The following is a 21,794-nucleotide window of genomic DNA, read 5'->3' on the forward strand; positions in this document are numbered from 1 at the left end:
AGACAGACACACGGGTAAAAAGAAAATGATATTCCAATTAGTAATTCACAAACGTTTTCTCTTTTTTTGGCATTTTTATTATACATTTGTGACTGTCACAAGTCATCTTTACAATCGTGTCTATACAATACATCCCACCTTCGTTCTCTCCCTCCTTGACCCAAATAAATAGCACATGCTTTCATCACTCAGCAAGGGCTTTGCACAGCAGCGCCCGCAGACAGACATACAGACAGACACTCTGATAACACACTCAGAGGAGGGAGAGATCACTGAGGCTGAAGGGCAGGACAAAAATGAAATGGCCGGACAGGGGACATCAGTAACAGACATTCCAAATGAAATAATCAAACATAAAACAGAGAGAGGGAAAAAAAAAAAAAAAAAAAATCAACTCAAAACATTTAGGTGAATCTCACCAAGCCTGTCAAGAAATTCAAAATAAAATCAAAAGGAAAAAATAAATATTTAAAAAAAAAATTGTGACAGTATTTTCATGATTTCCAATTAAGATTATTAATATATATTTATATATCATGTTATTTATACCACTTGACAGTATTTGTTTCACTGCTTTAAAATGATGCTTGTTTTATTTTAAAAAGTTCAAATAATATTAAAAATAGTTTGGACAGGACGATTTTTACTGCATTATAATGAAAGGCAACAAAAATAGATTTGATAAAAATGTAATTAAAAATAATTGAGGGGTGCTTAATTTGTCAGGAAGAAAAAAATAATAAATTATATATATATATATATCCTCCTGACCTTGAGTTCTGCTTGGTCCTAAACGTCCAGCCCCAGGAACGACTGAAGTTCTCCGATCTGTGTGTATGTTCAGCTGCTCGAGCTAACAGTAACTCTGAACAGTTCAAGTTTGATTCCAGTGAAACTCTACAAGTTTCCCGACACCTCGACTACATGAAACGGCTCCTTTCACCCCTAATTCATAAATACACAGGGTTTTAAAAGAAAAATAATAACTAAAACATTAGGGAGAAAGAAGCAATGGTTAAAACTGTAACATTGTGTAAAACCAATCGTCACTCTGATACTCTACCTTAAGTAACAGCTGCACATTTTACTTTTTTTGCGTTCTTTCTTGTAGATTAACTTCTAATTGTCATTACAATTTTTCCACATGATTATTGCTAAAACGGGAATTCATATTCATAGCACTTGTTCCACCTATTTCTACATTGGTCCTCGTTTGAGCAGAAACACAATGACGTTAGACTAATTCAAGTCTATTAAATAAATACTGTAATGGTCTGACACACTTTGAACAAGTTTCAGTAACAGCTCTGAAATCATCAAAACAGTAACAAAACAGAAGAGAAAATGAAATTTCTCTTCCATGAAAACATAAAAATACGTTTGTTGTGAAACGACAGGTTGAGAGGTCTCTCGGAGCAGACTGGAGGTTGATTTCAGACCTCCTCAAGAAGGGAAAGACACTTCCCTCTTTGAAATCTTTAACGCATCTCTCCGAAGCTCTTTTTTAAGGTCCACGATGAATTGCAGTTTTCCACAAGCTCACGTTGAGCTTCCTCAGACACAAAACGGCTCAAGATGCAGCACAGCTGAAAGTCACAGATGCTCCCATACATGTGTGTTATTGCTTCAGACCCAGAGTTCATGATATTCAGATTGACAGAAGAGTTGAGTTTGTTTGTAGTCCTTGAGCTGCTGCTGGGACACTTGGGTAACCTAAAAGCTACCCAAATCAATCCCAATGTTAATGTCACTGAGTTGAGCACCATCTCCCATCCATGATTTGCTCCCTTTGTGGACGCCTATGTCACGGTGACCAGAGTTAGTTAACGGTTCGGTGAAGGGGTTACCGTATTTTCTTCACTGATCCGTCAGTGTGTCCGCTGCTGGATCAGACTCCTGCTGCACCTCTGGTGTGATCATTCCTCTGTGGAGCTTCTCCAGAGACTGCTTCATCTACATTAGAGAGATAAAACAACATGAAATCAAAAGGAACCCTTTTTACTTTCATAATAAATGTCCTTTGTCTTATTTGTACATTATTTATCATAAAGAAAATCTAATAACCTAAGCCTAAACTGGTTTGTTGTCCCAGCCTGCTCTTTGAAAAGGGTTTTGGGCACTTCAGAGAGACAAGGCACGGCTACCATCTTAAACAAGTTCCGGCAAACCAGCTTAGACTGGTTTACGTGTTTTTTTCCCCAGCAGGAACTAAAGTTTGTTTTATTAACCTTTCATTGAAATGTATCTTTCTCTACCTTTTTTGCAATAAAGAACAGAACATTTACAAGCTTAAAGACAATAAGCTAAATATTCTAAGAAGGTAATAAACTAAAGGAAGTGGAGGGATTTATTCGTTAAGTGTGTTTCCAGAATTTATGTGATGTCCCAAAATGCGCATAAAAATAGGTGGATGAAAGCTACGACGCTAGCCGTGGAAATTTAGCAGTATATAGTATTTTATTCTAATAATTTATTAAAATAATGTTCCGAGTTAAAATATATCATTTTTATTACCAATGAATTTACATATTATATTTATATGATTTTTCTAGTCATTTATCATTAAAGTTTTTTTTCTTTAGAGCTTGACATTACCAGGAAAAAATATATTCATTATAAAAATTTCCTTGCCTTTTTAATATTTTATTAATTTCCATGTTTTTTTCCAGGTCTGGAAATCACAAATGGAAACACATATCCATGTTTTCCCAAGACCATGGGATTCCTAATCCATAAATTAAAATTAGAAACATGACATCAGCTTACATCATGATTTTTTTGTTGTTGTTTTAGCATAAAGCATTTTAAAGCATATATAGTATTTTAAATCATCATGCGGCCCCCTTGGAAGTGCACTGAGGTCCCTAAGTGGGCCTCGGACGGTTGAGAATCACTGCAGGACAAAATCTCAGAAAAAAGTAATAAAAAGAGTAAATGTTCACAAGCTGATCTTATTAATCCTAATTTCTTTTCAGAAAATACAAAAGTTTTGACTGCCTGATGAAGACCTGGGCATCTTAAAGGGTTAGTTCACCCAAAAAGTTTTGTCATTAATGACTCACCCTCATGTCGTTCCAAACCCGTAAGACCTCCGTTCATCTTCGGAACACAAAAGAAGATATTATGAACAATATAGGTAACCAAACAGTTGTGGTGCACCATTGAATTCCATAATAATTTTTTTCCATACTGTTTTCCATAGATTCTTTAAAATATCCTTTTGTGTTGAGCAGAAGAATGAACTTCATAAAGGTTTGGAATAACTTGAGGGTGAGTCATTAATACATAATTTAAATTTTTGGGTGAACGATCCCTTTAAGTTTGGCACAGGAACACACCTGATCCAGAAGTGAGACAGAAGACTGTAAAATCTGCTGCCATTTGTTCATCTGGGCCTGGTGGAACTGCCTCTGGAGCTGCAGTACCTGCGCCCACTCTCCCGCTGACTGGGGCAGAGGGCTGCGGAGAGAGAGATTAATGATTCAGCATGCTAAGATACAGCATGTGTGTATAGCCACTTGGTTAGTTTTAATATACCTGTCTGTTAAAGAGTACGAGTGCCAGGTCTCGAGCGTGTGTGCAGCCCGCTCGAGCGCCCAAAGTTTGTAGAACAGCATCATGTTCAGAGCCACCAAAACCACCAGACTGGAGGAGGAAGAGAGAAGTGATTTAAATACAGTCGTCTGTACTCAATGGTGTAATAGCAATCGTGTTTCGGATCTTGAAAAATATGTGTGTGTTTTCCTTGAATCACAAAGACAGAGGCTCTACCTGACACAGATCCTATACGCAGGAGGAAGCAGGGAAAGCAAGATGAGAAAGAGAGGAACAGCAAGGAGAGATATTAGTACGCAAAAGAAGAGAGCAACAGAAAAAGAGACACAGACACTCTTTAGGTGATGAAGGTGTTATTATAATAATACTACGCATGGAAAAGTGTGTTAAAAGGGATAGTTTACTCAAATATTATTTCTAATATCATATACGCACCCTCACACCTCACAGATTTTTGTCTTTAGTGGAACACAAAAGGAGATATTTAGCAGAATGTTCAGGCTGCTCTTTTTATACAATGAAAGTGGATGGGGACTGGAGCTGTTAAGCACTAAAAAATACTAAAAAGTATTATTAAAGTCTTCTATATGACCTGTAAGCTATATCCAAAGTTTTCCAAAGCTGTATGATAGCTTTCTGTGAAAAATTTACTCATTTATGTTAATATTTACTGAATAATGAGCTTTAAAGCCCCAGTCCCCATCCACTTTCATTGTATGGAAAAATACAGCTAAAGAAATTCTGCTAAACATGACTTTTTTGTGTTACACAGAAGAAAATGTGTTTCATATAACACAAGGATGAGTAAAAGAAGACAGATCTTTCATTATCGGGTGATAAATGATTCATAGGCTTCACACAGATCCTAAAAATAAACATCAAAACATGTTGTCCACCAAGTTAGTTAATATGGTACATTCTAATCTTCAGAAATCAGAGCAGAGCTTAAAGTCCTAATGGACAGAAAAGACACTGCCACATCACATGATGACAACCTGGCAGCCTCAATGAGCTCAGATTGAATTTTGTTCATCTAAAGGGAGTCTGATAACATCAGCAGCTCACATTAATGCTGACATTACAAATGCACACAGAGTAATATTTACAGAAAGCCAAAGGTGAAAACACTCACATGAAGCTCACAATGAGCAGGATGGTGGAGACGCCATTGTTGCCGGCTCCACGCCACCTCTCTCCCAATTTCACATACTGAGCACCTGGAGAAAAGGAAAATGACTCATTAAACAGGCATGTGATCAGCTACAAAAAAGAAGGAAAACCTGAATTATTAATTATTATTATTCAAAATATGATTTATATTTTATTAAATTATAAAATTATATAATTAGAGCTATTTTAGTGGGAAAAAAAAAATTATATTATTTTTATATATATATATATATATATATATATATATATATATATATATATATATATATATATATATATATATATATATATGGAAAAATACAGTAATTCCAGTAAAAGCATAAACAAGGATGTTATTCTTAATTCTATAATATTTGAATATTGTTATTCAAAAGTTTTATTTAATTCAATTTCAATTATATAATGATTAAACAAATCAAAAGACTGCAATTGACAGTGATATTAATAGCGATGTACTGTATTTATTAATAATAATATTTTTTAAGAGCAACAGTAAAATTAATATTAATATTTATGGCTGTCTTCATTTTAAAAAAGTAAAACTTGAATTATTAATTATTATTATTAATTTTTATTATATTAGATTTATCTTATTACATTTAAAAATCATAATTATTAAAAAAAAAATTTTTTTACTAGTTTTATTATAGTACAATATTACTATTTTTTACAGAACAACAGTAAGGGTGTCTTAATTTATTTCTTGCTTTTAAACATTTCAAAATATTTATTTATATTAATTTTTTTTTCTCAATTATACATCCACGTTCCGTATAAACAGAAAAATCACATCCTTGAGTCCAGTAAAAGCAATTCCACATCCCACCACTAGATGTCAATGTGTTTCTCATGGACTCATAATCCACACTTTACGAAATTCAGTTCTCATGCTCCCCTGTGACGACTGACTCACCAGCTTCTCTCCTTTCACGCTCGTCTCCAATTCCTCGGTCACCCCGGTCCCCGCCACCTCCTCCCGCTCCATCCCTTTCTCTCTCCCGCTCTCCTGCTCGTCTCGGACAGTTGCGTTTGCGTCTGCGCAGGCCAGAGGGAGTCTTGGCGGAGTCTGTGGAAGGCACTTCCCCGGCACTCACTACGGAAACCTCCGACTGTAACAGTGTCTCCAACTTACACACCTCCATCTCTGACAAGGAATAGAGGGGATCATTTTTAGCACCAATGTCGCAATAAAGGTTTACACTGAGACGAGAACCTGCTTACCCATGTGTCTGTAATACTCTTCAATGCCGCTCCAAGTGTTCTTCTCTATCAGAGCTTTCACAAGACTCCACGGTTGCTTCCTGTAGCAGATATCAGACGAGACCCTGCAGACACACACACACAATGGGTCCCTCAGCGGTGTTTGCATTTGAAGCATAACAATACATGCATAACAATGGGCAGGAAGTTCTACCTGAGGCGGCTCTTGTGCTTGTTGACAGAGGTGAGGCAGTATCTGTGTACAGTGTAGAAGTAATCCTGGTAGGGGATGCCTGAGGTTATGACCTCTGAGTCCACCACGTAACACTCCCCCCGGGTGCTGCTCTTGTGAAGAGTCTGTGCAACATGACAAAATACACCAAACTGACCTTACCACCTGCTTAAACCCATCATTAAAGGAAAGTTCTGGGTTCTGTTGTCCCTCAGTTTGTAAAAAACAAAAACTGTGTCTACATTAATGCACTTACAAAGGAATTAAAAGGCAAAAATATGAAGCTTGTTTTTTCTTAAGCATTTATATGTTAATGTGTGTTATTTGAGCTGTAACGGTGAATAAATTATTTTAGGGATGGATTTACTGCTCTAGGTGGATGAACTTAGTTATAAGTAAACCAAGTAAATAGGGCTTAATATTAATATTAACTAGGGCTGAAGAATTACATTTTAAGGATTAGTTCACTTTGCAATGAAAATTAGCCCAAGCTTTACTCACCCTCAAGCCTAGGTGAATATGACTTTCTTCTTTCTGATGAACACAATCTGAGATATATTAATAAATATCCTGATAAATCCGAGCTTTATAATGGCAGTGAACAGGGTTCACGAGTATGAGCTCAAGAAAGTACTTCTATCCACATCCATCCATCATAAACGTGTGCTCCATATAGCTCTTGAGGGTTAATAAAGGCTTTCTGAAGTGAAGCGATGCGTTTGTGTTGAAAAAAAAAAAAAAAAAAAAAAATCCATATTTAACAAGTTATGAAGTAAAATATCTAGCTTCCGCCAGACCATAACTTGTTAAATATGCATATTGTTTTTACACCAATGCATCACTTCACTTCAGGAGGCCTTTATTAAGCCCCCGTGTGGAGTACAGGTTTATGATGGATGGATGTGGATGGAAGCACTTACTTCAGCTCATACTTGATCCCTGTTCACTGCTATAATAAAGCTTGTATGCGTCAGGATTTTAATTAAAATATCTACCATTGTGTTTATCAAAAAGAAGAAAGTCATATTCACCTAGGATGGCCTGAGGGTGAGTAAAGCTTGTGCTAATTTTCATTTGAAAGTGAACTAATCCTTTGACTGCACAAGTTTAGTAAGCTATTTTAGTCTGATGTTAACATAAATACTCATGGTTTCACTGACTTAGATTTAGACAGGATTAGGCCTTTGTTCAATTAGGACATTTAAGTAGCTTTTATAAACATGGCTGAGAAAAAAACATTACTGCATCTTGAAACAAAATAAGGGCACTGACATATTTCGTCATACGTCAGTGCAAGTTGCAAAAAAACAACAACAAAAAAAACGGAACTGGCGTCGTGTCAGTTAAGTCAGTTAAAGGTGCCATCGAACGTTTTTTTTACAAGATGTAATATAAGTCTAAGGTGTCCCCTGAATGTGTCTGAAGTTTCAGCTCAAAATACCCCATAGATTTTTTTTAAATAATTTTTTAAACGGTCTATTTTGTGGCATAATTAGAAATGCGCCGATTCAGGGCTGCTGCCCCTTTAATTGCTCGCGCTCTCCGCCCCCCCCAGAGCTCTCGACTCTATCATTGCATAAACAAAGTTCACACTGCTTATATAACCCTCAAAATGGATCTTTACAAAGTGTTCGTCATGCAACATGTCTAATCCCGTAAGTATAGTATTTATTTGGATGTTTACATTTGAATCTGAATGAGTTTGATAGTGCTCCGTGGCTAAAGCTAACATTACACACTGTTGGAGAGATTTATAAAGAATGAAGTTGTGTTTGAATTATACAGACTGCAAGTGTTTAAAAATGAAAATAGCGACGGCTCTTGTCTCCGTGAATACAGTAAGAAACGATGGTAACTTTAACCGCATTTAACAGTACATTAGCAACATGCTAACGAAACATTTAGAAAGACGATTTACAAATATCACTAAAAATATCATTATCATGGATCATGTCAGTTATTATTGCTCCATCTGCCATTTTTCGCTGTTTTCCTTGCTTGCTTACCTAGTCTGATGATTCAGCTGTGCAAAGATCCAGATGTTAATACTGGCTGCCCTTGTGTAATGCCTTTCATAATGTTGGGAGCATGGGCTGGCATATGCAAATATTGGGGGCGTACACCCCGACTGTTACGTAACAGTCTGTGTTATGGTGAGATTCGCCTGTTCTTCGGAGGTCTTTTAAACAAATGAGATTTATATAAGGAGGAAACAATGGATTTTGAGACTCAATGTATGTCATCTCCATGTACTGAACCCTTCTACTATGCCGAGGTAAATTCAATTTTCAATTCGATGGCACCTTTAAATAGGGAAGGCATAGGACGTAGCATAAGCATTTTGAACTGCGAGAGTTTTACACTTTTTTCTTAAGTTGAATACGGAAGCTAGATATTTTACTTCTTAAATATGGATTTTTTTTTTTTACACAAATGCTTCAGAAGGACTTTATTAACCCCCCGGAGCCATGTGGAGTACACATTTATGATGGATGGATGGATGGATGGATGTGGATGGAGGCACTTTCTTCGGCTTCACACTCATGACCCCTGTTCACTGCTATTATAAAGCTCGGATGTGTCAAGATATTTATTAATATTTCTCCGATTGTGTTCATCAGAAAGAAGAAAGTTATATACACCTAGGATGGCTTGAGGGTGAGTAAAGCTTGGGCTAATTTTCATTTGAAAATGAAATAATCCTTTAATGACAGAATTTTCATTTTTGGGTGAACTAACCCTTTAAGCCTTGTCTGTGAAACAGGGAGTTAATGTTTAAATATTGTAGATATAAATGTCTATTTTAATACTTATTTTAGTGCAAAGCCTTAGAGCACAGACTGCATCTCTATAAACTGCATCTATTGTAACTGCATCTCTATAAACAATTTTTTGTTGTCAAAAGTCAAAAATATTTTTTGTGATGTCAGTAGTGCTTGTATTTAACCTGCAACATTTCTTAAAAATCTTGTTCATAATAGTCTATGATATAAAATAATAACAGTCTATTACATCAAAGATCAGGGTTAAATCTCCATTTTAATTGTTTTTTAGAGCATTTTAGTGGCTATTTTCTTTCAAATATGAAGCAATTATTATGTGTTATCTACGGAAGAGGATTAGGGCCAAGCAATAATAAAAAAATAAAACCATCTCGAGATTTAAGTTGTTAAATTGAGAAAAAACTCGTTAAATTTTGAGAAAAAAAGTCGAGATAAAATGTTGAGAATAAAGTTATTAAATTACGAGAAAACAGTCGTTAAATTACGAGAACAATTTGTTAAATTATGAGAAAAATGTCGTTAAATTTCGAGAAAAGTCGAGATAAAATGTTGAGAATAAAGTCATTAAATTACGAGAAAAAAGTAGTTAAATTATGAGAACAAATTCGTAATTTAACGAATTTGTTCTTGTAATCCAACAAAGTTTTTCTCATAATTTAATGACTTTATTCTCAACATTTTATCTCGACTTTTTTCTCGTAATTTAATGAATTTTTTTCTCGTAATTTATCGAGTTTATTCTCAACATTTTATCTTGACTTTTTTCTTGAAATTTAACAACTTTAATCTTAAGATGGTTTTATTTTTTTATTATTGCTTGGCCCTAATCCTCTTCCGGAGTTGTCAGACTTAAAGGAAAAGTTCACCTAAAAATAAAAATAAAAATCAGTTATCATCTACGCACCCTCACATATTTTCAAAGCTGTATGACTTTATTTTTATAGTTGAACACAAAAGAACTGTTTTTGTCCATACAATCCAAGTCACTGGGGTCCAAAACAATAATGGACCCCGCTGACTTTCATTTATACAGGCAAAAAAAAAAAAAAACATTTGTCTAAATAGCTTCTTATTTGTTTGACAAAAATTAAATACATATAGGTTTAGAACAACGTGAGGGTGAGTAAATGATGACAGGCTTTTAATTTTTTGGGTGAACTGTCCCTTTAATAAAAATTAGGGAGACTGAGGAACAGCTGAGATAACAAAGAAAAAGCTGTGTGGACCCACCTGTGTTTCCACTACAGGAGCGGTTTTTGGGCCCAGTGGGTTGTTGATGGCGATGGTGTAACTCAGAACTCTACTGCTGCTCCCACTGCTGCTGTCCTGCTGCCACTCGTGCACAGAGAGATCTGTACCAATCACACGAAAGAGAGAGAGAGAACAGAAGCAGAAAAAGAACAGTTAGGGAAGAGGGAGAAAGAAGGGTGTGTGATTACAGTCAGAGCACTTGCAGGGGCACAGAGAAGGGGGCAATTATCCATGCAGACAACATAGACAAAGAGCTCAGCACAGGAAAAAACAATTCTCACACTGTGGTACGGAGACGATCATCTCTTGATCTATCATGAATATTTTTGACATTATTTGATGTACAAAGTTACCAAGAGAGAAAAAAAGAATGAGATCATGGTATTTTATGCTATAGAACACAGTGAAACCAAATAGTCGAGTTCTCATTATCCGCTCCAAAAGTCCCCTATAGGACACACAGCATGAAAAGAGAGAAAGGGAGGAGGGAAATAGGACACGTGGGATCTGAAAACTGCAGGAAATGGCAATAAGAACCCAGCAGAACCGGCCATGCATAGAATAGTCAGAAACACAGTTGAAGATAAAATGCAAGCAGGAACTCCAGTCAACTAATTGCAGCATTTCAATAAGCACAGTATGCTAAAGGGTAACAGAGTGCTACAATAGGGTTCTTGGAGAAAAAAAAAATGTCATTCATAATCTTCTACATAACAATCGATAGAGTGGTGCAGGTATGACGTCAGAACCAGGAAGTCTAATTCGTTGCTGGTTCATTCGAGATTTTCCTATTGGGTTTTTCGAATGCATGTGTAAAATAAAGCCTGTGGTAAACATAACTTGATTATACTTTGATGTTTTGTTCTACAACTTAAAGTACACACACCCATAGCGAAAGTGCACATTTTGAAGCAGTTATGTTCATTTTTGAAAATGTATGTTTTTAATACGTTAACTAGATAAGACAGCTTGGGGTGTGAGTGTGTGCAGTGTACGTTGTAGAACAAAACGTCAAAGTATCATCAAGTTATGTTTACCACAGGCTTTATTTTACAGATAAACTGAAAAACCCCATAGGAAAATCTCGAAGGAACCAGCAGCGAATTAGACTTCTCGGGTTCTGAAATCATACCTGCATCACTTAATTATACATTTCAATTTAATTAATTACATGATATGCTTTGGAATTAAACACGCGTAATGTTATAGGACAAATAATGTTTTAAGTGTAATGTTTTAAGTGTCAAATTAGAAACTTTTAAAGACAAGGTTGTTTAACAATAATATATGCTTATGTAGAATCCATAAGCATGTCATTTTACTTTTAATATGCTTATTTGCTGAACTTCTGATGCGAGACCCATCAATCTGAACCTCATTTACTGAGGTACAGTATCTTTAATGTTACAACAATATGGGAAGTAAAAGCATAAAAGATAGTAGAGATTTTTCCTGATCAGGAAACATTAAATACACTATAAATCAAACTAATTTTATTATATAATTCACAATACTTCAATACAATTAATATTATTCATATTTACATTTTTATATTTATTTAATAATACTTTATAATTCATAAGATTAGTTCATTTTATTCCTTGTCTTTTTATACCATTTATATATATATTTTTAATTAAATATTGTACTGTAGTGATTCAAATCGGAAAATGAAAGTATGTATAAGTAGCAAGAATGGAAAAACTCAGCTACAAAAAGACTAAACTGACCAGTGAAGTGACGTTGTGAGAAGAGGTGCTGTATGAAGTGAGTGTCTGAGAACAGAAGGTCGTAGAGCTTGTCAACGCTCATGCGAACAACCGTGTTGATATGCAGTCGGCCGTTGAGGTCCGGACAGAAAGACTCCACCTCACCTGTGGAGGATAAAAAAAAAAGCCTCTTTTAATCAAGGACATAGCTACTTAACACATTTATCTAGTCTGTACAGAGAATGGTTTCAAATCTTCTTCTTTTTTTTTAAATCTGAGAATTTATGGTCACAGTTTGTTCTGAGCACTCACTCTCATCCTGAGTGTCAGAGGAATTGCTGGGGTCAGTTGGGAGCTCCTCATCATTGGTCATATCCAATGAGGAGCGGTTTCCCAGGCTGTGTGGGACAGTGGGAGGGGACTGAAGTGACTGATTGGCTGATTCTGACTGGCTGTCCCCACCTTCTTCCAAGATCTATAAAAGGAAGAGAGAGGAAGAGAATTAACAAACACTCTGAAACAGGTGTTGTTAAAACTAAAAACCACTAAAAATCGTTGAAATAATTGAAATAAAACTGAAAAAAAGAAAAAGAAATTAAGTTTATGTTGAAGTATAAAAGTTACTAAAACTGAAATAAAAATAAATTAAAAAGGTAAATAGACATTTTTTAACAACATAAAAATGCCAAAAGCATATAACAGAATTACTAAAACTAAAATTAAAATTAAAACGTAAAAATATGAATAAATACTATAATAGTATATAAATAATATTAAAATAGCACTGTATCAAACAAAGTCATAGAAGTATAGGCAATACTTCACAATAAAACATCTACATGACGTTTAAAAAAAAAAAAAAAAAAAAAGAGCGTAAAAGCATGAAATAAATGACCAAGGGTTTAAATATTTTTTCTGATAATTATTCAGTTCAATTATGATTCTTTACTAAATAATGCAATACATATTAAACTTGGTCATAATTATTACCAGTACATTTCTAAGACTTTTCATTCATTTGTGATTTTTTTTTTTTTATAATAATAATAATTAAAATTCAAATAGATTTACTAATGAATCATTAAGCATGTTTACATGCACAACAACATGCTGATAACTACCAAAAATCAGCTGAAATAACCTGATTTACCGGTTTACATGCAAATCAATAACCTGGAAAAGCCGCACACTATTAAAAAACAGGTTATTCCGTAACCATGTATTTCACACAAAGGGTATTCTATATTTATTATGCGAGTTCTGATGTTAAATAACGCATTAAAAAAAACAGAGTATTTCAAAATGTCAGCGGGATACTTGCACAGACTCATTCTCCTCTCATATTTGAAGTTTCTACAACTGTACCACTGCAAGAGAGGAGAACACATCTTTTATATTTCTTAGGGTCGGAGTCAGCGATATATTTCTCCTCCCCTACACAAAACACTCTCGTGGCTGGATGCCCTTAAATCTGCCGTATAAGTATGCTTTTCTGTCACATATCACACATGCACACTTCAATAAGGTGTCAGAATGCAGGTTAAGGTGTTTACACGGCAGGCGAAATCGGGGTAAGCTCTGTGGATCTGTTTATTTTTAAGCCGTTTATGACCTTACGTCGATAAAAGAAAAGAGTTAAACGTGTTTACATGACCACACGCACTGTCGGTATTAAGCATAATCGGTTTAAAAACATGCATGTAAACGCACTCATTAAGACTGATTTGTTAACAGAGTAATAGAAAAGAAGCGACTCACACAATGATTCACTCACAAACCAAGTAGCATACTCTGAACACAAGCAGCATTTCTAAAATATTCATAGCAGAAAACCCAATGCATCACAGTGCATTAATGGATTTTTGCAAACTTTTGTGTATAAATCTTCCGTTGTAATATTCTTTGAGCATAACCCTTAGGGCTGGCATTTCACAGTAGTTTGACACTTACGGTTAAGGACAGGGCAGCTCCAGTGTGTGTGCTGGGAGTTAGTGAGCTCTGGGAGCTGGGTGGACTGGGCTCAGGTTCGACCATGGTTCGAGTAGACGGCACCTCCACAGGCTGGCAGGAAGAGGAAGAGGAGGATGGAGGTGAAGATCCTGAAGCACAGGGAAGAATTGAGGCAGACGAAGGTGGAGAGGAGCCCACCGGAGCCACCGGCACTGATCCCAGATCCAGCAGGTCAGTGACGGAGACCGGCTCCTCACCTGGCCTACAGAACAGAGACAGTCAGACATAAGTGTCAGGCTTGTTAAAAGGGGACATTTTCTGGTACTAGACTTCTAATGTAGAGAACACCCTGATTACACCCTGATTATTTTTTGAAGCCAAGCTGCAAAAATGTCTACATATCAACCATTTGGCATTCATCAATTAAGCCAACCTTTAAAAAATAACAGTAAACTATGCAAGTATGCAGATGTTCGCCAATCATAAGAGAGACTTATAGGTACAGTTGCAAAAAACTGTACAACTGGCAAGGATTAGCAAGAGGGAGGAAATCATGTCAAAACTAAAATGCTTGACTACTGGTATCATAAGCAGAGGGGGAAAAAATAAAAGAGTAATGTATATAATTTTTTAACTAAAAACTTAAAATAAAATATAAATAGATACAGGTACAATGTGACCTTCTGTCTTCCTTGTGTTCTAAGGTAAATTTAATGAACAAAGTTTTATAAAATAAATGAAAATAAATACAGGGACAGACAGGTCACTGTGACCTGTCTGTCCTTGTGTACTACTGTAATTATAAAATATTTAATAAAATAAATAAAATGTAATTAAAAAAAATTATGATTCAGATACTGTATATAATTAGGCCTTTTTGAACTAAAAGTAAAATAATATAAAATAAAAATACTGAGTGTATGTATTTTGTATGTGGTATAGACAGAGAGAGAGAGAGAGATAGAGATGCACAATTCTGGATAAATTGAGATTCATAATTTTTTTTCATGATTTTTTTGATTCATGATTTTTTTTCTTTATAAAATGGAGATTGCAATCCTCCCACGATTCTGAAGAAAAAATTAGAAAACTAAACAAAATAACGCAAACTAGAGTTCAGACAAAATGTTTGCTTTGTACTATTTAAAAAATATATTAATTTAAACGAAATAAGAAATAATTTGAATCAATTTCTCATTCATAAAGACTTGTTTCGTTTGCGAATAAATCTTTTAAATTAATGATTTAACGACAAACACTCACTTGTTGCCACCTCCTGACGTATAACGATAAGAAATACAATACATACAAGTGTCAAAATACTTTCAAAAGATGATTTACTCTTTGATCACTACTGTAGACATCAGTGTTTATACCCAAACTATAAACTTTTATCCCAGTACACTTTTATCCCATTTTTTAAATGTTTCAAATACATAAATAACGATAATGTGTGGTTGAAAACTGTTTTTGCAGCTGCTTCATTTACATGGCAGCTGCTCTCTCCGGATCAGCGGCAGCGTGAACACAGATTTGAATGTTGCAGTGTGATGATCGTACTTTCAAAGGTTAACCAAAGTCCCTAAAGTCTTTGGTTTCAACTGTTTCACATCGCAAGCATCAGCGGAGCATGTGTTTTGTCACTGCCCATATCAATGAATGAAGCATGACGGCCAACCCTCTCATTTATTTACATGGGCAGTGAACAAAATACACTATGTTTAATCTCCACTGACTCTTGCGATGTGAAACAGGCATAATAGACATAGAATCATTGTTATTTAGGAATAAGATCAAGTGGGTGTTTGAAACGAGATCGCAATCTTTTAATGATTAATCGTGCAGTTCTAATAGTTAGATAGATCTAAAACCAAAAATTAAAATAAAGATACAGGTACACTGTGACCTTCTGTCTGTCCTTGTGTTTATCAGGTAAATTTCATAAATAAAATTTCATGAACAGATTCCTCTCAGTGTGAACTCACAGCAGGCCGTTCATATGTTCAGCAGTAGGGGAGACATAGTCATCATCTTCACTAGTGAGCCCTAGCTCAGTGCCGTAACACTGGTGAACGATGTGCCATAACTCCTTAGGAGACAGAGTCTGTGGAAAAGAGAAATATAATATCAGTGCTTCAAGTAGAAGCTCAGTATGGACATTTTCAGGCTAAAAATTGCTTCAATACCATTTCTGTGAGGCAGCAGAGGTGATGAACGATTTAATAGCTATTGCTATAAGCTAACAGAGTAACAAGGACAAAAAATGCATTACAAAAAACTATTTTCATTTTGTTAGTATATTATTTTGATTACAGATGTTATTTAACTACTTTATTCAAAATAAAGAATATTTATAATCAATATTTCCATTGACTCCGTCTGGCATTTTTGCCAAGTTGGTTGCAATGCATTCTGGAACAGATTTACTCATGTAAAATACATGCAATTTTGTGATGTTTGGAACAGAGCTTTTATCTAAAAATAATAAAGTACTGTTAAACACTTTTAAGTTTTTTTTTTTTTTTGTAAATGTATGCATTTGGCAGATTTTTAACTATATTTTAACTAAAAAAATACAGCACAGGAAAACATTTCAGCAAATGTAGCAGTTGTTGAAATGTTAGGTGCAACAATATAAGCTGCAGTAGCCTTATATTACTGTTCAATTCTAACAGACATGCTTGCTGAAGATTGAAATGCAACTGTAGTCACCACCTGCACCTTGCCAAGTGCTAATTATTATGGCCGATGGCCAAGCGACGTTGGTCGCCAGCCATATGAAATCACCCACACTCTGCACATTCTGACAGGAGATTTCAGATGGTTATGTCTTATACACTGATAAAATGTGCACTAGTGTGATTCTTACCTTATCCATCAGTGCATTCTGCCATAGTCTGAAGATCATCATATAGCTGCGATCCCTTGCCCCAAATGATGTGAAGAAGTGCTGACAAATACAAGATCGGATTTTAAATCAAAGGCAGAGTATTTATTGGCTTAGGAGGTTCAAAATGCAGCCAGCAAAAGAAATCCATTAATGGCAACTTTAGCGTGCATATCCAATGTCTGCAGAGTGGTACCTTCTCGTGTTCAGTGCAAATCTGGATGGCGTTAGGGATGAGCTTGGCGGTCTTCTCCTTGGTCAGACTGGTCACATCTTTCAGCAGTATGGTTATCTGATGATACAAAGAGGAAGAAAGAATATTAAGGATTTGCATATGCGGTTTGTCTGAATTAACTGTCATATGACTTTCATTTGTTAAATCATCAACAGTAAAATCCAGATAACTTCATAATCCATGTACGAAGAACGGGCCCCAGGTCCGATTCGACTGACAGAGTAATTGTTATGTAAGAGAGTACTGTTTATTGTTTAATTCCAATTCATATAAAATATTACTAATTGCATTGCATGTTGGATTTCAAGTTTCACTTAATTTAATGTTAAACAACAAATATTGATGTATAAATTTAAATATAAATTTGTTTTGATCCAAACAAATGTGCATATCTCTTTCTTTTTTTTTTCCACTTCATTTGACTGACATACATGTGCATGCTCTATGAAATACTTGAAGTTTATCCACTAGGAAATTCAATGTTGAGTAGTTGTTGCAGCACTAGTCAATGTTTTCAGTAATGTGAGGGTTACCGTGGTCTCCCATCGGAAGATATTACTATAGAAGCAGAGCCAGTTCTCAGATAGGTAGAGACGGCCCTGGAGCAGTATGTCCCTCTGCAGTGCGCATGAGTAGTCTAGATATGAAACAAAATAAAATGAACACAAGCAGAGGCCATGTGATCATCACACTGAGAACTGTGCTATCACTCATTACATTCTGCTTGCTTTACTCATTTACTCACCCACTATGAGACGCTCTGTATCAGGCAGCTTTTTAAAGAGTTTACGGAAGTCTTCATTCCTCTGTTTGTATGTGGGGCTGAGCACCTATATATCAGAGAGAGATATGAGTGGAGGGAAACTGCACTGTCAGCTAAAGCACAAAACACTGAGGCATGAACTTCCAAACACCTCGGGATACTTACATTATACCAGCTCTGCATTTTCTGAAATGGAAAGGAAAAGATGAATGAGGGTCTCGATTTCCATTCTTTTTCTCAACAAAATCAAAATGAACCCTATTTAGTTTCTTTATTAATGTTTTATTCTTATTTTGCACAATTCATCAGTGCATATTATTCTAAAACATAAAGAAATAAAAATTCACATATGTTTTAATCCGTGATTATCGACTGCAAACATGAATATGCAATGCAGATTCTTCATGTCCAACCAATTTTCAATACACTACCGGCAGAAAGTTTGGAATAATTAGATTTTGTTTGTGTTTTTTTAAAGAAGTCTTCATTGTCACATGATCTAAAACAAATCATTCTAATGCCTATTTTGGGGCATCATTAACTATGCATCGATTCAGGCTGCGGCCCCTTTAATTCCTCCCACGAAACATTTAGAAAAACAATTTACAAATATCACTAAAAATGTCATGGATCATGTCAGTTATTATTGCTGCATCTGCCATTTTTCACTATTGCCCTTGCTTGCTTACCTAGTCTAATGATTCAGCTGTGCACAGATCCAGACATTAATACTGGCTGCCCTTATCTAATGCCTTGAGCATGGGCTGGCATATGCAAATATTGGGGGCGTACATATTAATGATTCCGACTGTTTTGTAACATTCGGTGTTATGTTGAGATTCGCCTGTTCTTCTGAGGTCTTTTAAACAAATATTTATATAAGAAGGAGGAAACAATGGAGTTTGAGACTCACTGTATGTCATTTCCATGTACTGAACTCTTGTTGCTCAACTATGCCAAGGTAAAATTAATTTTTAATTCTAGGGCACCTTTAATGGTTGTTATTATTAATGCAGAAAACTGTTTTTCCTGATTAATATTTTTGTGCAAACCTGATACATTTTTGATGAATAGAATGTTCGGTAACACTTTACAATAAGGTCTCATTTGTTAACATTAGTTAATGAACTAACAGTGAGCACTGCAATATTTGTTTTTTTATAGCATTTATTAATATTTCTTAATTATAGTTAATAAAAATTTTCATCTTAGTTCACAGTGCATTAACTAATGTTAATAGATATGACTTTTGATCTAAAAAAATGTATTAGTAAATGCTGAGATTAACATCAACTAAGAAACAAAACAAAACAGCATTTATTTTATTTTATCTTACCGTTTTCAACATTGATAATAATAAGAAATGTTTCTTGAGCACCAAATCCACATATTAGAATGATTTCTGAAACTGTTATTTTACATTATATTAATAATATTTCACAATATTACTGTTTTTACTTCATTTTTGATCAAATAAATGCAGCCGTGGTGGGCATAAGAGACTTATTTCAAAAACATTCAAAAATATTAATTATTCCAAACTTTTGAACAGTAGTGTATAATATCAAGTCCTGCCCAATGCTTCACTCAGAAATATGCCATATTACAGAAGTAAAATAGGTATTGAATGTTGTTTTATGTGCATGTTAACTAGAAACTGTTTAAAGGGGCAGCGCACTAAATCGGTGCATAGTTAATGATGCCCCAAAATAGGCAGTTAAAAAAATTTATTTAAAAAAAATCTATGGGGTATTTTGAGCTGAACCTTCACAGACACATTCAGGAGACACCTTAGACTTGTATTACATCTTGTAAAAACTGGTTCTAGGACACCTTTAATCAATTTCTTTTACATTTTTTACATTTTTGGATGTTGCAACACTAGCATTCTTCCTCCCTTATTCACACCGAACAGCACTCAGTAAATGGGTGGAAGAGCAAGCACTCATCACATCAGACATTAGCACCGACCAACAATCTCACTGGCCTAGAGCGTGGCTTACCTTGGCATTGCGAGTGAAGTGGCGGGCCGCGAGCGGGTAGGAGGAGGTTGATGAGGAGGGAGTAGGAGGCAGGGGACTGTCCGAACCTCCACCACTCCTGTCCCCAACTGTCTCCCCTTCGCTGGCTCTGCCTCCCAGAACACGCCGGCGCAAGGAGGGTGAGCTGCCGGGAGTGCTGCGCGGAGAGTTACTGGCTGTACTGCAGGCGGAGGAAAAGGAAGGTAAGAAAGGAGATACAGACAGTCATCTGGCATTTCAGCACTCTGCTTTAACCGCGTTTAAGGGCAACTGGGTCATGCACAAGGAAACAACAAATAGGACAAGGTTTATCCACTATTGACCAAACAGCCTGTATTGATTGCAACTAACTGATTCTGGTTTACAACAGATAGCATGTAAGTTAAAGGGTTAGTTCACCCAAAAATGTAAATTCTGTCATTAATTACTCACTCTCATGTCACTTCAAACCTGTAAGACTTTCGTTCATCTTCAGAACACAAATGAAGATTTTTTTGATTATATATGAGCTTTCTGTCCCTCCATAGACAGCCTACACAATTGAATTTCTGACGCTACAAAAAGTTCATAAAGAGATCGTAAAAATAATCCATATGTATTGAATGGTTTAGTCCAAATTTTCTGAAGAGACTCGACCATTTTAGATGATTGAATTTAGATTTATAGTCACATGTAAACATTGATCAACGCACACATCAGTTGTGTGGTAAACAGAAGCTCAAGCCTCAAGCGAGGTTGATTCTCATGTGTTACCCAGCATGTTTGTTTTCGTGCGTCAAGCAGGTTCGGTTGAGCTTCTGTTTATATTCGCTGATCAATGTTTATATGTGAATAAAGGCCTAAATTAAACTTGCTCATCATATAACGCGATTGAGTCTCTTCAGGAAATTTGGACTAAACCGCTCAATTCATATGGATTCGTTTTTTGATCTCTTTATGAATTTTTTGAAGCATCAAGGTTTCAATTATGTAGGCTGTCTATGGAGGGACAGAAAGCTTTCGGATTTCATAAAAAATATCTTAATTTGTATTTCGAAGATGAACGAAAGCCTTAGGGGTTTGGATTGACATGTGGGTGAGTAAATATTGACAGAATTTTAATTTTTGGCTGAACTAACCCTTTAAGGTATGGCTCTAATATCTCTAATATGTTTTAAAATACAATCAAGCTGTCATTCAGAAAAAATTAAGCCATCACACTCTGAATAAACTGAGGGAGCATCCAGGATGGGTCCTATACTACGAGTTCAGGTCGAAGACCAGGAATAAAGAGTGTATTTATATTAATAACACTTGTTTCCATAGTAGCATTCCATTCCTGTTCCAGTAAAATAAAGGTAACAACACAGATAGAAGCTTCTGTACACAAACACAAAGCCTTATCTGTTCACCAGCATTTGATCACTCTGGTGAGACATTTAAATGGCAGACATATTAGACCTGTTTAGTCAAAGGAGTGCTGATACTGGCTTTAAGGCATGTGAAATCCATCCTTAATACCAGTTGTTCTTACTAGGGTTGGGTGATGCAGCAAAAAAGTAAAAATATACATATATTAAAAGTATATACTGGATGTTGTCTTGTGATATTCACAATTTTGCTTAAATTTTATGTCACCAGAAAAATCATTAAGAATATTGTGTATATTTAATAAATCACCCAGTCCTACTTGCTACTTGACACTTGTTACATACTTGATGGCACTAATGAAATTCAACTAATTTAAAGATGTTTGTATATATTCTGGCAACCTTGACCACAGTTACCTTGAGTTCAGTTAGCTCAAACTAAATGTTCAGTGCAAGAAAAGTTTTGAAACCACCTTGAAAAACACCATACAAATCCATAACAGACAGTCAAACTTCAGGACATCGATTAGACACGCCTGCTGCAAGATGAGAAGATGACGAGTCACAGAAGACAATGGTGTAACAACAGACCCTTACAAAAAAAAAAAAAAAAACACTGTGGCATTATGCAAGGATGCAACTTTGGGAAGGACCGAATTAAATAATTTAAGAATCACAAACTGAAAGCC

General features: G+C 35.5%; 1 protein-coding gene across 6 annotated transcripts in view; it reads right to left on the bottom strand.

The window, feature by feature from the left end:
- Nucleotides 1-66: 66 nt before the first annotated feature.
- Nucleotides 67-21,794, bottom strand: part of gramd1a (GRAM domain containing 1A) — a 35,479-nt gene continuing 13,751 nt past the window's right edge. For 5 of the 6 annotated variants that reach the window (XM_067409963.1, XM_067409972.1, XM_067409991.1 and 2 more), the window contains 19 exons: nucleotides 19,739-19,937; nucleotides 17,901-17,921; nucleotides 17,718-17,802; nucleotides 17,506-17,609; nucleotides 16,934-17,029; nucleotides 16,720-16,800; nucleotides 15,836-15,954; nucleotides 13,851-14,112; nucleotides 12,213-12,375; nucleotides 11,922-12,065; nucleotides 10,171-10,292; nucleotides 6,140-6,282; nucleotides 5,947-6,050; nucleotides 5,639-5,869; nucleotides 4,688-4,772; nucleotides 3,538-3,645; nucleotides 3,339-3,459; nucleotides 3,063-3,099; nucleotides 67-1,953 (listed from right to left, as the gene is read on the bottom strand). In XM_067409963.1, the coding sequence (XP_067266064.1) occupies nucleotides 1,889-1,953; nucleotides 3,063-3,099; nucleotides 3,339-3,459; nucleotides 3,538-3,645; nucleotides 4,688-4,772; nucleotides 5,639-5,869; nucleotides 5,947-6,050; nucleotides 6,140-6,282; nucleotides 10,171-10,292; nucleotides 11,922-12,065; nucleotides 12,213-12,375; nucleotides 13,851-14,112; nucleotides 15,836-15,954; nucleotides 16,720-16,800; nucleotides 16,934-17,029; nucleotides 17,506-17,609; nucleotides 17,718-17,802; nucleotides 17,901-17,921; nucleotides 19,739-19,937 (2,290 nt within the window). In that variant the 3' untranslated portion in view covers nucleotides 67-1,888. The remainder of the gene's footprint in view (nucleotides 1,954-3,062; nucleotides 3,100-3,338; nucleotides 3,460-3,537; nucleotides 3,646-4,687; nucleotides 4,773-5,638; nucleotides 5,870-5,946; nucleotides 6,051-6,139; nucleotides 6,283-10,170; nucleotides 10,293-11,921; nucleotides 12,066-12,212; nucleotides 12,376-13,850; nucleotides 14,113-15,835; nucleotides 15,955-16,719; nucleotides 16,801-16,933; nucleotides 17,030-17,505; nucleotides 17,610-17,717; nucleotides 17,803-17,900; nucleotides 17,922-19,738; nucleotides 19,938-21,794) is intronic. The other variant, XM_067409981.1, reaches the window with a different exon arrangement.

This window comes from Chanodichthys erythropterus, chromosome 2, assembly GCF_024489055.1.
Source record: "Chanodichthys erythropterus isolate Z2021 chromosome 2, ASM2448905v1, whole genome shotgun sequence".
NCBI classification, from domain to species: Eukaryota; Metazoa; Chordata; class Actinopteri; order Cypriniformes; family Xenocyprididae; genus Chanodichthys; species Chanodichthys erythropterus.